General features: G+C 38.0%; 1 protein-coding gene across 1 annotated transcript in view; it reads left to right on the top strand.

Annotated features, from left to right (window-relative positions):
• YME1L1 (YME1 like 1 ATPase) overlaps nucleotides 1-16700 on the top strand; it is a 53965-nt gene that overhangs the window by 17931 nt on the left and 19334 nt on the right. Inside the window, exons 5-8 of the mRNA XM_004425268.3 lie at nucleotides 5101-5210; nucleotides 6562-6712; nucleotides 7120-7203; nucleotides 10215-10297. Coding sequence (XP_004425325.1) covers nucleotides 5101-5210; nucleotides 6562-6712; nucleotides 7120-7203; nucleotides 10215-10297 — 428 coding nt within the window. The remainder of the gene's footprint in view (nucleotides 1-5100; nucleotides 5211-6561; nucleotides 6713-7119; nucleotides 7204-10214; nucleotides 10298-16700) is intronic.

The raw sequence follows: 16700 nt of genomic DNA, 5'->3' as shown, positions 1-16700 counted from the left end.
ACAGAAAAAATATAAAAATGATACAGAAGTCAGAGGGACAGCAGAGCGATTTCATCAGTGGACTAGAAATTTGAGGACTGTCTATAAGTTATGAAGTAGGTGACATCAAATTGATAGCAAAATCAAATATGCATTCATTCATATTTGTTTAATACCAGGCACTAGTGATAGGTGTCAGGTGACAGTGATATTATAAATGAAAAAGACAGATGTCACTTCCCTTGGTGGGAGTCACAGTAGAGTGACATGAAGGAGATGGGTACTGCTGTTTCCGGTAGAACATCAGAAAAACCCCAAGTCCCAAGTCGGTAATCCTGGGCTCTGGGATGGTTGACGTGGTAAACAGTTGAAAGATGGCTGAAAGTGGGCCAATTATGGAACAGTCATAGCTTGTAACTGTTAGGCTACAATTGGCAAAAAAACACCCTTGTAATAAGGTGCATGAGTGTGTTGAGAGGGGTCTGTCTTTGAAGGCTCCTGGTTTGAGCACTGATGACAAAGAGAAACAAGACAGTACCCCAGCTTACTTTGGACTTGAATCGTGCACTAAAGGTATCCTGCTCATTCACCGTAAGTCTGTTTTGTGGTCTAAATACATTTACCACCTTGGTAGTTTAGAGGAAACCCATCTACAGTTAGTACTGATCACTGTATTCTTCTTTACAAATACAAATAGATTAGCAAGAATCCACGTATTTGAGGAAAACTTGTAGCACGAAAGAGAAGGACCAAGTTGAGCCAAGAAACCAGTAATCCTCTGAAGAAATGGTTAATGCAGAAGACAGAAGAATACTTAAGAAGGATGATATAGGGCCAGCCCCGTGGCTTAGCGGTTAAGTGCACGCGCTCCGTTGCTGGCAGCCCAGGTTCGGATCCTGGGTGCGCACCGACACACCACTTCTCCGGCCATGCTGAGGCCGTGTCCCACATACAGCAACTAGAAGGATGTGCAACTGTGACATACAACTATCTACTGGGGCTTTGGGGGAAAAATAAATAAATAAAATTATTAAAAAAAAAAAAAAAAGGGTGACATATTTTTTCCTGAGGAAGATTTGCCCTGAGCTAACATCTGTTGCCAATCTTCCTCTTTTTGTGCGTGAGCTGCTGCCACAGCATGGCCACTGACAGATGAGTGGTGTAGGTCCACAACCAGGAACCAAACCTGGGCTGCCAAAGCAGAAGGTGCCAAACTCAACCACTAGGCCACCAGGGCTGGCCCAAGAAGGATGATATATTTTTAAATATTCATGAAAGACTTATAAAAACTGAGCATGTATTCAAGTATAAAGAAGATCTTAATAAATTTTCAAAATGTAATAACTAAGAGGTTAGGTTTTCTGATCACACAATAAAACCAAAATCACATTAACAGAAAGGATAGCTTAAAAAAAACACCTAAGTACATGGAAATTTGAGAATCTTTTCTAAGTGTCATGTGGCTGAAGGGAGATCAAAACTGAAATTACAGTTAGTCGTGAACCACAATGAAAATCTGCATATCAAAATCTTTGGGTTGAAGACAAAGTGATGCTGAGGGCATTGTATAATTTATTAGAAGACAAGAAAGATGGGAAATAAATATTCACTTTGAGAATTTTTTTCAAAGAATGGGAGAAATTAATATGGATAAAACAGACATTAAATGAATATAAAAGCAAGAACCAGTTTTACTTAATTAAACCAAGAATAAGTTTAATTTGAAAAAAACTTATGAAATAGAACAACCTAACAAGTCTGAGTAAGAAACAAGGAAACAAGTAAGAATGCCACAGATGATGATTTTAAAATTACAAGATGGTGTGTATAATTTTATATTGTGAAAAAAAATGTATTGAAAACAGTTATCCAAGCTATAAATTAGCAAAATTGACACAAGAAGAGATAAGACAATAGTCATAAAATTTGCAAGATAATATTTTTCAAATGTAATCTCTTTGCCCCAGAGGCCTTAGGCTCAGATGGTTTTATGGCTGTGTTCTGTTTTCCAAGATCAGAAGTTTCCTGTTACTTAAAACTTTTCTAATAAAGAAAAGGATAGAGGCTTTCATGAGATTACTGATACTAAAATATTAACACAAAAAGAGAATGCAATACATCAATTTCTCTTATAATAATATAGATACAGAAATCCAAATTAAAATCTGAAAGTAAGTGTAGAAATGTGCTAAAAAATATGATTAAGGACTATAGGAGTGAATTAATGTTAGGAAGTGTATTAATTTATCAGGTTAATTGATTAGAGAAGAAAAATAATATTGTTGCAACGTATGGTAAAAAGATGTGTGATATATTTTAATTGCTATGCTTCCTAAAAACTCTTAGAAAGCTAGAATAGAAGGAAACTTTTAATTTCTTAGGAATATCTATTATGATCTCATTAATATGAGAAATAAGATGTCTAGTATCCTGTTTTTGTTCCGTGGTAATTTGGGGATTCTGAACAATGTGATTAAAAAGAAAAAGAATTTTCTAAAGTAAGTCGTTCTATTTTATTGGTTTTTTTCAAGTTAAACTTAGTCTTGGTTTAATTAAGTAAAATTGTTTCTTGTTCTTATATTCATTTAATGTCTGTTTTATCCATATTTTTCTCATTCTTTAAAAAAATTTATATAGAAATTAATATAAAATTTTTAAAAATTATATATAAATTAATGGAAGGGGCAAAATTATAATTAGCAGGGGATATGATTATTTACAGAAAATTCAAGAAAGTCAACTGAAAGGCTGTTCAAGTAGTAAGGATTCATTACATTGGTACCATATAGGATAAATGCATAAGAATCAATAGTTTTCTTATAACAATAGGTTTTATTTACAGTTTCTTCAAAATTCATTAAATCTTTTGTCTTCATAAGAAATCTGTAACATGATATATACGCGTATACACGTATATATATGTGTGTGAAACTTTACTGAAGGAAATAAAAGAAGACCTGAGTACAATAAAATGAGGGAATACCATAATGCTTTTTAAAAGGACTCAGTATTATAACAGTGTCAATTTATACCCAAATTTATTAATTCAATGCAACTCCAATCAAAACTCTAAAGACTTGTTATGAAAATCAAGAAGTTGATTTTAAACTTGGGCATAAAAAGAGGGACTCAGATTCTTTTCTTACATCTTAAAAAAAAGTCCAAATAGGTAAAGATCTGAAAACAAAAGAGTTAAAAGTATTAGATGGAGTAAGTAGAATATCTTTAAAATCTTAGCTTGGAGATGGGACTCTGTAATCAAAACACAATGCAGAAAACACTAAAGATTAAAAGGTAGCGCTACATTAACCTTATAAATTACTGTTTAACGTAATTAAAAAGCACACAGACATATTAAAATAATTGTTTGAAATATACATAATTAAAGGTCAGTGTGCACAACATCCATATTCTTCTACAAATGAGAACGGAAAAAGGGGCAAGGGTCATGAGTAGTCAATTCACTAAAGAATAAAGTAGTCAGTAAAAATAAAAAATTTTCTCAAAAATTTTCCTTCTAATCGGAAATGCATGTTAAAACAAGGTCCCAGTTTTGCCCATCAGATTTGTACAAATTGAAAAGATTTATATTTGTTATCCATTGTTGGTGAGGGTATGGAGAAAAGGACATTCATATTTATTGGTGTGTGTAAAAATTGATAACAGAATTTTAGAGGGCAGTTTCTTTCTTTCTTTCTTTTTTTTTGTGAGAAGATCTGCCCTGAGCTACCATCTGCTAATCCTCCTCTTTTTTTGCTGAGGAAGACTGGCCCTGGGCTAACATCCATGCCATCTTCCTCTACTTTATATGGGACGCTGCCACAGCATGGCTTGCCAAGCGGTGCGTCGGTGCGCGCCCGGGATCGAAGGCTGCCACAGCAGAACGCGTGCACTTAACTGCTTGCCCCACCAGGCTGGCACCGCCCCCCCCCTTTTTTTTTTGATGAGGAAGACTAGCCCTGAACTAACATCTGTTGCCAATCTTCCTCTTTTTGCTTGAGAAAGATAGTCCCTGAGCTAACATCCGTGCCAGTCTTTCTCTATTTTGTATATAGGACACTGCCACAGCATGGCTTGATGAGTGGTGTGTAGGTCCGTGCCTGGGATCTGAACCCACAGACCCCAGGTGGCAGAAGCAGAGTGTGTGAACTTAACCACTACACCACCAGTGTGGCACCCTAGAGAGCAATTTCTTGGTGTTAAATAATTTAAACCTCACAGTTTCACTTTTAGGAATTTAGTTTACATGTGCTGAGAGAGAATATGTACAAGAATGTTTACTGTGGTATTATTTTTAGTAATAAAAACCAAGAAACAACTAATGTCCATTGTAGAGAAGTGGTTGAATGAACTGCTATACTCTGATAAATTGAAAGACTATGAACAACCATTAAACTGAATGCACTATCTGACCTGTTCTGGAAAATGTCCATGATATACTGTTAAGTGAAAGAAGATGACTGCAAAAAGTTACACACTATGTTTATAGAAAGAGCATGTGTTTAAATACATAGAAGTAGGGTCATGGAGTTATTAACAGTGGTTACTTCTGGGAAGTGGGATTGGGGTTTGAGGAATTAGGAGACATTGACTTTTATTTGATGCTCATCGATAGATTTTTGTTTTGTTTTGTTTTGTTTTTAAAATGCTTATGCACACACACATATATATATTTTTATTAATTTTTATTTTATTTTTTTTTCCCCCAAAGCCCCAGTAGATAGTTGTATGTCATAGCTGCACATCCTTCTATTTGCTCTATGTGGGACGCGGCCTCAGCATGGCCGGACAAGCGGTGTGTCGGTGCGCGCCCGGGATCCGAACCCGGGCCGCCAACAGCGCAGCGCATGCACTTAACCGCTAAGCCATGGGGCTGGCCCTGTTTTGTTTTGTTTTTAATATTTTAAAATTACCAAGAAAAAGTAAAGTTATTTGTATAGATTGAGTCCGTTTTAATGACTTCAGTGATAAGCGTGTTGAAGTGTCAGGCAAAGAACTGTTAAAAAAATAAGATGATAAACTAGGATGTACAAGTATGCTGGGAGAGTTTTGAATCTTAGGCAATTTTCTTTTCTTATAAAAATTTGCAATGAAAAGTAAATGTGATACTGTTTTATTCAGTTTTCATACAGTCTCGGGGTTTTAAAACTTTGAAATCAAGGACACGACGTCTGCAGTCTACCTCTGAAAGATTAGCAGAAACACAGCATATAGCACCATCATTTGTGAAGGTAATTAGACCTTTTTTGTTTGAAAAAGTAATAATTTTCAAGTTATTAAAATGAGAACCTTCAATATCGGATTTCTTTTGTTGGCCGATTGGTTTTCTCCCATCTTTCCACTTATGAAAAAGGATGAATAACCTGTGCGATCATTATACCTACAACTCTTCTGGGTGCCAAGCTTTTCTCTCCACTTGCCTATTAGACATCCCCTCTGATTTTTTTCCCTACCAACCTGCACCTGCATATGTGTTCTCTGTGTTAACAAGTAGCATCCATCTAAGCTAGAAATCGGGTGATCCACCTTGATTTGTCTATCTTCTCACACCTCCCACATCCATTAATTGCTAAAGTCCTGTTGATCCAGCCTCTTAAATATTTCTTAAGTCTCTCTCTCATCCCCCCTAGTTCCACGGCATAGACAGACTATAACCACTTCTTGCCTGGATTACTCTAATAAACACTTCTTTAGTCTCCTTGCCTTTAGTTTTGCTACCTTCAGTCTAGCCTCCAGACTGCCACCCACCAGTCTGTCTAAAATGTATTAATGTAATAATTATATTCTTCTGCTTTACTCTCAGACTCCTGCTGTGGTACACAGGCCATTTCATCATTTGACCCCTGCGTACCATTTTTTCTGTTCTCGTATTTCCGTGTGCCACTCTCTCTCTACCCCTACCCTCCTCCTCTTGGCATTTTAAAGTCCTGTCACACAAGACTGCTTGCAGTTCTTGAGCTCTAAAGGCTGCTGTTTTCATGCCTCTGTCAAATTGTTCATGCTGTTTGTTCCCTGTGGTTTAGGTATTTCATTCTCTTTAAGGCCTTTGCTGACTTCCTTAGGTAGCATTTATTTTACCGCCATACCAGGTACTTCTAACAGAATATCAAAATGATTTTTAAAACTTAGTTATTTGTGTATCTCTCCTGTCTAGACTGAAAATATTCAGCTCATGGTTATTTATCTATGTCTTCAGAACTTACACAGGGCCAAATATATGAAATGTGCTCAGTAAACATTTAATATATTAATGAAGTTTTCCTCTAGCAGAGATAAAGGAGTGTGACATCAAGCCATTAGAACCCTAGGTCAATATGTGACTTATTAATTGTTTTCAGTATAGTGTTCTTTCAGAGAGTTTCTTTATATTAAATGATTGAGGCAGGTATAGGGTCCAGGGTTAGTTTCCTAGCCATTGCTTAAGGGATTTATTGCTGAGTTTTAATCTGATGCTTTACATTGACAATAAAAATAGAAAATTCTGGAATTGTAGTGAATTTTTTTGTGAGTGGTCACAATATTTGTGGAGAGTGTTATTATCTATGTAGTCAGCCAAAACTGATGTGTCATTTGTGTATTTAGGGATTTCTTTTGCGGGACAGAGGAACAGATGTTGAGAGTTTGGACAAACTCATGAAAACCAAAAACATACCTGAAGCTCACCAAGATGCATTTAAGACTGGTTTTGCAGAGGGTTTTCTGAAAGCTCAAGCACTAACACAAAAAACCAATGGTACGTTGATTTGACACTGTCCATGTTTGATAAGAGTATTTGAAAGGAAGTTGTAGTTCTACCGTCAAGTGATGATAAATAACTTTTCTAACAATTATCCAACTTTCTGTTGGTTACATTCTACTATATTTCTAACTTAAGCTGGGTGGAAATGGAAATATCTGCTGGCACTTGAACTTTATCAGGTGAGAAACCAAAGTCAAGGACAGAAGCATGAATGGCTTCATGAAGTTTTTGGTAACAGGGTGCTGAAAAGAAATCATGGCAATTAGACAAAAGAATACCAGGTTCCAAGATTGCGTGTGATGAAATGTGATTATTATCAGTTTAACCTAATGTTTGCATTTCATTGAGCTGTCATTTCTCGTTGGTGTCATTTGATTCAAGGCTTTTTCTTTCTTCTCCAGATTCTCTAAGACGAACTCGTCTGATTCTCTTTGTTCTGCTGCTATTCGGCATTTATGGACTCTTAAAAAATCCATTTTTATCTGGTAAAGTCTCTTTTGATGTATCTGACTTATTTTTTTAATCCTTTAAGTACTCATTTCTTTTTTATAGTTAGTCTAGCTAAGACTTAGAGAAAGAAAACTTCAATGTTTATAATTCTAGGGTCTAGGCCTTCAATTCCTAAGTCAGAATTTCTCAGATTGGGTCACTTTGAGGTTGTTTTTTGCATGGAAGTAGAAAAGTTTTAATCTGTTATGATTGTATACCATCTGCATTGTTTGAGGGCTTATTCACATTGCTTTGTGGATTACAAGAAAAATTCCTTCAGACAATGTACAAATTCAGGTTTTTGAGATAGATAATTAATATTTTGTTAAAGTTCCAAGGATTATGTTAGAGTGAAAATGTTATTTCAGTTACTAGTAGTGGTTAGTTTCCTAGATTTTTAGAAAATGATACCTGTCCAATTATAAAATTTTTTAAAATGTGGAAGAATTTTATAGTAGCAATACAAAGTGAAACAGTCATCTATTTCAAAGACAAATTAATAAATTGAATTTATTTTAAAAATACTTTATGTTAAAAAAGTGACTTTAAATGTGTCCCATATTTTTTCAGTTTGCCAGTTTAAAATGAAGTACTAACATCAGGTTTAAGTGGTTCCACTTGCTTTTTCAACTACTATTTAGTTTCTACTCTTTTTTTTTTTATTTTAATTTTTTTATTTTTTTCTCCCAAAGCCCCAGTAGATAGTTATATGTCATAGCTGCACATCCTTCTAGTTGCTGCATGTGGGACACGGCCTCAGCATGGCCGGAGAAGTGGTGTGTCAGTGCGCGCCCGGGATCCGAACCCGGGCCACCAGCAGCGGAGCGCGCACACTTAACTGCTAAGCCACGGGGCCAGTCCCCAGTTTCTACTCTTTATGATTGATTACCTTGAGGAAAAAACCGATGTAAAGTTAAGAACATCGGTTGACCTGGATCGGGACTTCATCCCAGAACTTGTGTGTAGCCCCAGATATTTTTAAAGGTTTTTGTGGCTTCAAACCTGAGATAAGATTTTAATATCCAGGAGTAGCCTTTTTATTTTTATTTTTTAAATTTATTTATTTATTTTTTGCTGAGGAAGATTTGCCATGAGCTAACATCTGTTGCCAATCTCCTCCCCTGGTTTTTTTTTTTCGCTTGAGGAAGATTCGCCCTGAGCTAAGATCTGTGCCAATCTTCCTCTACTTTGTATATAGGTCGCTGCCACGGTGTGGCTGAAGAGTGGTGTAGGGGTGTGCCCAGGAACTGAACCCTTGAACCCATGCCGCCAAAAGTGGAGCGCGCTGAACTTAACCACTAGGCCATGGGTCCGGCCCCCCAGGAATAGCCTTTTTATATCTCGATTCACCTTTTCTTGTCTCCTTTTTTTTTCAAAAAAGAACCAGTATCAGGACGCAAGGGTGATATTGGTGGGTGGCAGTGGGGTGAGATGAGCTCTGATTATTCTTTTATGTTTCTTAATTGATATGTTAAAGCAAAATACATATTAAAGTATGAAATGCATTGCCTGTGGGTAATTACTCTAATTTTTTATTAGGTCCAACTGGTTCTGCTGCAAATTTATTCACATTATGTGTTAAGTCCAACAACTATATAGATACTTAAATAATTTAGTAGGCCGTAACTATTAGTGTCCATTCTAGAATTACTGGTTTTGGGCCGGCCCCATGGCTTAGTGGTTGAGTGCATGTGCTCTGCTGCTGGCGGCCTGGGTTCGGATCCCGGGCGTGCACCGATGCACCGCTTCTCCGGCCATGCTGAGGCCGTGTCCCACATACAGCAACTAGAAGGATGTACAACTATGACATACAACTATCTACTGGGGCTTTGGGGGAAAAATAAATATATATATAAAAAAAATGGAATTACTGGTTTAAATTTGCTGTCCTGACATTTATGTTCTTGATATTTTAAGCATTTCTTGTTTACCCTATATTTTTGTCTACTCATTTTTTGCTTCTAAATTTCAGGGTATCTTAAAGACAATATTTTTGGTTTCTTCTGAGGAAGTTAGATGTTGCTCAGTTTACTCATTCATATCTGTCTGCTGTGGAAATTTACCCAAGGGGGAGAGGTTTAAGAAAGCTTTGTAATAGTTCCCCATAGTTGATCTCAAATCTTTTATCATCCTTCCAAAGTTTTACTGTCTTTCTTATACTTAATGATGCCATTACTGCTATATGGTTGGAGGGCAAATAATAACAATTGTCAAAGGAAGAAAGCTACATGAAAAGTGAAATAGTATGTTAAGCTTCACTCTTTGTTTTTTCTTAATGCCAGTGCCAGTTTTTTATGGTAGGTAAAAAGAGAATGTATTTCAAAGTGTAGATCCATGACCAGTTGAATCAGAATAATGAAGGATGATTATTAAAAATGCAAACTCCCTTGGGCCCTTTTCCTAAATCTACAAACCAGAAAGTCTGGGCCATGTGGTTTGAAAACCTGCATTGATATATTTTTCAGGAGATTTTTCTGTGTACTGGAGTTTGAAAACTTTTGGATTAGGATTTCTGTTGTTAGGTATTATATGGAGCAGAGGAAAATAATTCTTAGTTTTAATTGCAAAGTACAAAGATGTTGTTCTTTTTTTTTTTTTAATTTTATTTATTTATTTATTTTTTCCCCCAAAGCCCCGGTAGATAGTTGTATGTCATAGCTGCACATCCTTCTAGTTGATGTATGTGGGACACGGCCTCAGCATGGCCGGAGAAGCGGTGTGTTGGTGCGTGCCTGGGATCCGAACCCGGGCCGCCAGTAGCGGATCGCAATCACTTAACCGCTAAGCCATGGGGCCGGCCCAAAGATGTTGTTCTGATGTGAATCATTTATTCCTTGAACATTATCTAGAAATCTAGAAGACCTAGTTTCTACTCTTTACCCTGATTGAATGTATGTGAACTTAGGTATTTAATTTTTCTGGGTTTTCCTTTCTTGTGTCTGAAAAATAGGTGGTTAGAATTTTATGATTCTATCAAATACATAAACATTTCTTTTCTTCCTGTTAGTCCGCTTCCGGACAACAACAGGGCTTGATTCTGCAGTAGATCCTGTCCAGATGAAAAATGTCACCTTTGAACATGTTAAAGGAGTAAGTTAAAAAGTTTACCTTGCCCACTTCAAACATTATCTAATTGTATAAGATCGGTATTTGATTGTAAAGGTGTGAAATAATAGATAGATAATAGATATATTGGTCTCTGATTCCTGACACAGAGCTTCTAAGTCCGTTGGAATTTTCTGGGGGCTAGGAGTGTCTTTAGTTCTAATGAGGTGATTCTGGGTGGGCTCCTGGATAGCTTCAGGATGGGGTGTGTCACCAGAAAGACCAAGGCATGGTTAAAAGCTTGACACTTTCAGCTCCACTGCCAATTCTCCAGAGAGGGGAGAGGGGCTGGAAATGGAGTTAATAATTGGTCATGACTACATGAGGAAGCCTCCATAAAAATCCCAGTATGGGGTTCAGGGATCCTTCCGAATTGGTGAACGTGTGGAGGTGCTGGGAGAGTGGCGCACCCAGAGAGGGCATGGAAGCTCTGCATCCCTTCCCATATACCTTACCCTGTGCATCTCTTCCATCTGGCTGTTCCCGAGTTATGTCCTTGTGTAATAAACTAATAATCTAGTAACTGAAGTGTTTTCCTGAGTTCGTTGAGCCACTCTAGCAAATTAATCGAACACAAGGAGGGGTCATGGGAAGCTCCAATTTATAACCAGTTAATGAGAAGCACAGGTGACAATCTGGACTTGGGATTGGCATCTGAAGTGTTTGTGTGTGGGGGCAGTCTCGTGGGACTGAGCTCTTAGCCTGTGGGGTCTAATGCCATCTCAAGGTAGATAGTATGGAACTAAATCGAATTGCAGGACACTCGACTGGTGTTCAGAGTGCTTGGTGTGGGGAAAAACTACGATACATTGGTGACCAGAAGTGTCAGAGTTGAAGTGGAGTAGTTGAGAGTGAGTAAAGGAAAACGTGTGTGTATTTCCTTTCCATTAAAGATTATTCTGAAATAGGTAAAATTGCAACCAAACATATTAGAGACGTTAATGTTTTGGGTAAATGACAGTGGCAGAATATCAAATCATGTTTCATTCCAGGGCTTAGTATTAACTTGTGGAAGCAGCAAGGTGTAGTGGAATGAATGTGGACTTAAGAGTCAAACACTAAGGTTTCAAATTCATTTTTGACACTTAACTGGCTGTGACCATAATTTGAAGCAAGTTACTTTAGATTCTCACAGATAAAGTGTGTGCTTGGCATATAATTGATGCTTGACAAATGGTACTTACCTTTACTTATTCCTCTTATTGATCTTTGTATCTAAAACATCTGTATTTCTTTTTTTCTTTTTATTTTATTGAGGTCATAATAGTTTATAACATTATGAGATTTCAGGTGTACGTTATTGTTTATGTATATGTGCCCCTTTACCCCTTTTGCCCACTCCCCAACCCCCTTCCCCTCTGGTAACCACTAATCTGTTCTCTTTGTCCGTGTCTTTTTCTTCCACATATGAGTAAAATCATGCAGTGTTTGTCTTTTTCTTTCTGGCTTATTTGCCTTCATATAATACCCTCACGGTCCATCCATGTTGTTGCAAATGGGACGATTTTGTCTTTTTATGGCTGCATAGTATTCCATTATACATATATATGCACCACATCTTCTTTATCCATTCATCAGTTGATGGGCACTTGAGCTGCTTCCACGTCTTGGCTATTGTGAAGAATGCAGCAATGAACGTAGGGGTGCATAAGTCTTAAATTGTTGATTTCAAGTTCTTTGGATAAATACCCAGTAGTGGGATAGCTGGGTCGTATGGTATTTCTATTTTTAACTTTTTGTTTTGTTTTCTTTTTTGGAGAGGAAGATTAGCCCTGAGTTAACATCTGTTGCCAATCCTCCTTCTTTTGCTGAGGAAGATTGGCCGTGGGTTAACATCTGGGCCCGTCTTCTTCTACTTTATAGGTGGGACGCCTGCCACAGCATGGCTTGATAAGCGGTGTGTAGGTCTGTGCCCAGGATCTGAACCTGCAAACCCCAGGCCGCCGAAATGGAGCGTATGACCTTAACCACTATGCCACTGGGCCGGCCCCTCTCTGTTTTTAATTTTTTAAGAAATCTGCATAGTGTTTTCCATAGTGGCTGCACCAGTTTGCATTCTCACCTGCAGTGTATGAGGGTTCCCTTTTCTCCACATCCTCTCCAACATTTGTTATTTTTTGTCTTGGTAATTACAGCCATTCTGACAAGTGTGAGGTGATATCTCATTGGAGTTTTGATTTGCATTTCTCTAATAATTAGGGGTGTTGAACATGTTTTCATGTGTCTCTTGGCCATCTGTGTATCTTCTTTTGAAAAATGTCTGTTCATATCCTCTGCCCATTTTTTAATCGGGTTGTTTATTTTGGAGGTTAACCCCTTGTCGGATATGTGATTTGCAAATATTTTCACCAACCCAGTTGGTGGGTTGTCTTTTTGTTTTGTTCTGGTTTCCTTTGCCTTTCATTTTGTTCTCTTTAGTCTGATGTAGCCCCATTTGTTTATTTTTTTCTTTTCTTTCCCAAGCCTGAGTAGACATGGTGTATGAAAAGATGCTGCTAAGACCGATGTCAAAGAGCGTACTACCTATATTTTCTTCTAGGAGTTTTATGGTTTCACATCTTGCCTTCAAGTCTTTAATCCATTTTGAGTTAATTTTTGTGTGTAGCATAAGATAATGGTCTACTTTCATTCTTTTGCATGTGGCTGTCCAGTTTTCCCAATACCATTTATCGAAGAGCCTTTCCTTTCTCCATTGTATGTTCTTGGCTCCTTTGTTGAAGATTAGCTATCGGTAGATGTGTGGTTTTATTTCTGAGGTTTCAATTCTGTTCCATTGATCTCTATGTCTGTTTCTGTACCAGTACCATGCTGTTTTGATTACTATAGCTTTGTTGTATAATTTGAAGTCAGGGATTGTGATGCCTCGAGCTTTGTTCTTTTTTCTCAGGATTGCTTTAGCTGTTTGGGGTCTTTTGTTGTTCCATATGAATTTTAGGATTCTTTGTTTTATTTCTGTGAAGAATGTCATTGGGATTCTGATTGGGATTGCATTGAATCTGCAGATTGCTTTAGGTAATATGGACATTTTAACTATGTTTATTCTTCCAATCCATGTGCGTGGGATGTCTTTCCAATTTATGTCATCATCGATTTATTTCAAAAGTGTCTTATGGTTTTCAATGTATAGGTCTTTCACCTTCTATTCCTAGATATTTTCTTCTTTTTGTTGCGATTGTAAATGGGATTGTATTCTTGAGTTTGCTTTCTGCTAATTCGTTAGTAGTGTATAGAAATGCAACTGATTTTTGTAAGTTGATTTTGTACCCTGCAACTTTGCTGTAGTTGTTGATTATTTCTAATGGTTTTCTGATGGATTCTCTAGGGTCTTCTATATATTAGAATCATGGTGTCTGCCAACAATGAGAGTTTCCCTTCTTCCTTACCATTTTGGATACCTTTTATTTCTTTTTCTTGCCTAATCGCTCTGGCCAAAACCTCCAGTACTGTGTTGGATGAGAGTGGTGAGAGTGGATACCCTTGTCTTGTTCCTATTCTCAGAGGGATAGCTTTCAGTTTTTCACTGTTGAGTATGATGTTGGCTGTAGGTTTGTCATATATGGCGTTTATTATGTTGAGGTGCTTTCCTTCTATACCCATTTTATTGAGAGTAAAACATCTGTATTTCTTGAATGAACAGAATGGATGAATGCTAATGTATAGCCAGTTAATGAAATTATTTATTTAAGAAATGAATCAATAATGTCTACTAAGTTCCAGGTCCTGTTTTAGGTACTAAGAACAAATGAAACAAATCTCTGCCCTCATGTAGTTTTAATTCTAACAGGAATTGGACAATGATATGGTATATAAGGAAATAATAGAGATGTCAAAAAGTGATAAAATGTTGTGGTGGAAAATAGAGCGTGGAAATGAGGTTTGGGAGTTCTGGGAGGAAGGTCACAATTTTTCAATGGGGCATTCAGGGTGTGATTGACTGAGAAGGAGACATTTGAGTGAAGATTTGAAGAACATGGAGGAGAGCATACATGTATCTGAGCAAAGAGCATTTCTGGCCAGAGGAAGTGAGAGAGCAAAGGCCCTGAAGCATTAATGTGCCTGGTTTGTTTGTTGAGCAATGAAAAGGTCACTTTTATGTGGAATGGAGTGAGCAAGGTGAGTGAGCAAAAACAGCAGGAGATGAGATCAGGGAGGTTCACAGGATCGGATTGCATAGTGTCTTGCAAGCCATAGTAAAGACTTTGGCTTTTACTCTGAGAAAGTGGGAGTCACTGAAGGATTTTGAGGAGAGGAATGATATGGTTTGACATAAAATTTATTGGGAACACTGGCTGCTGTGTTGATAATAATCTTGAGGGGACAAAAGTAGAAAACAGTCTACTACGATAGTCCAGGCAAGAGATGATGGGGGCCTAGACCAACTTGGTAGAGGAGTTGGTGAGAAGTGGTTAGATTTTTAATATATGTTGAAGGTAGAACCAACAGGGTTTCCTGAGGGATTAGAATATAGGCTATAAGAGAAAGAGGTGGCAAGAATGACCACAAGAGTTTTAGTTTGAACAGTTGGGAGGATGGAGCTGTCATATACTGAGAAGAGAAGAGCTGCGGGTAGAGCAGATTTGGGGACAAATTCCAGGAATTCAGTTTGGGGCATGTTAAGTGAGAGATGTCCAAATGGAGGTGTTGAGTAAGCACGTGGATGCACCATGTTGGAGTTCCCGGGAGAGGTCTGAGGTAGAGATGGAAATTGTAATAGAGATTATGTTTAGATATGTTAAGTCCATGTTTTTGCATGAGATCACCAGCAGGTGAGTGTAAGTAGAAAAGAGAAGAGGTGTAAGTACTGAGCTGTAGAGCCCTCAGGAGCAGAGGACAGAGAAGAGGAATCAGAAAAGGAGAACTGAGAAGGAGCTACCAGTGAGGTAGGTGAGGGTGGTGTTCTGGAAGAAAACGTGTCCATGATGAGAGAGTGGTCAGCTATGGGGAATGGTATTGATGACCTGGTGAGAATTGATTGTTCAGTTTAGCAATGGGGAGGTCACTGGTGTGCTTGAGAAAGAGCAGTTTCATTGGAGTAGCAGGGGTTTAAATCCTGATTGCAATGGGTTTACCAGAGATGGAAGGAGATGAAATGGAATAGGTGATTACAGACAGTTCTTGCATTTTGTTAGAAGGCTATCACAGACAATTCATCTGTTAGAACAGGAAATAAAGTAGACATACTGGTAAACTGGTAGGTGGGGTATATATGGTGGGGGGGGGTGTGGAAGTTCACTGACAGTGAAGTCAGAATCAAGGTCATGAGCGGAGAGAATGTATGCAAAGAAGAAGAGGGATGAGTGATTTATGGAGGAGATGTGGAATTGTGTAGAAAGGAGAGAATGAATGGATTAGGGAAATAAAGTATGACTGCTGGGCCTGCTTGAGGTTTGGGACCGTGAGTTTATATTGAGATCAGTCAGCGTGAGTGTTTTCTTCTTCTACTGATTGACAAGCAGGAGGGAAAGCATAATAATAGTGTTTTATTACTCGAACAGACTGTCTTGTAATTTAAAGACCTGTCACTAAGGAATGTGTTCAAGTAGAGGCTGGGTTGTTGTCTTTGAGGAATGTTTGGAAGAAAATCTTCCTGCAGGAGGGACTCGAAAGCCCTGACTTCTAAGGACTCATCCAACTCTGAAGAGGCTGGTTATGTTACTGTTTCTGCTCGTCCTCTTTGCACACTCTGTTTTCTGTTGATAAGTACACGTTTGCTTTCAGCCTTGACTGTTGGGGAACAAGGCATTGGGAGTCGTTATGGTGGTTCCACACCAAGCGGTCCTTTTCATTCCTTTGCAGTTTAAATAGCTGTGAACCCTGGTGGAACTGTGAAAGGGGAACAGTGGAGGAAGAGGCTGGCGCAGTGACTATTTGAAAACTAGACGCATCAGTGCGGAGGGCCCTGCTGATTCTGTTTGAGGTCTGCAGTCAGAGAGCCTGCTTACACTGAACTTGCGCTAAGGCCGTGGTCAGCGAGGCATTCGTACTTTCTCCCCGCTGTGTGTATACTTCATTACTCAATATACCACACTTCTTTTTTGGATGAGGCCATTTGGAGTACAAAACTAAGGAAGATATGCTGATAACAAACATTAGAGAAGGGGGACATCACAAGGTAGATCCTCACAAAGGTTTCCATGCTAACGTGAATAAATGTTATCTTGCGATAAAATCTAAATTTATATAGAGCAAAGTAATTCAGTAGCATTTACCATAATAGCTATGCCACTAAGGTGCACCTGTGATCAATTTTACCAAGCCTTAAAGAGGTTGTAGAGGAATGTCATTTCTTTGCCCAGAACTCCTGAACATATAGGGATACTTTTGTATATAGCCACCGTGAAAATAGTCATGAGGGCTTTGATAACTTCATTCACTGCATTGATCCCCT

Source organism: Ceratotherium simum, chromosome 32, assembly GCF_057802395.1.
Source record: "Ceratotherium simum simum isolate JZ-2026a chromosome 32, ASM5780239v1, whole genome shotgun sequence".
Classification (NCBI taxonomy): Eukaryota; Metazoa; Chordata; class Mammalia; order Perissodactyla; family Rhinocerotidae; genus Ceratotherium; species Ceratotherium simum.
The sequence above is the reverse complement of the archived record's forward strand: the minus strand, read 5'-3'. Positions and strand labels throughout refer to the sequence as shown.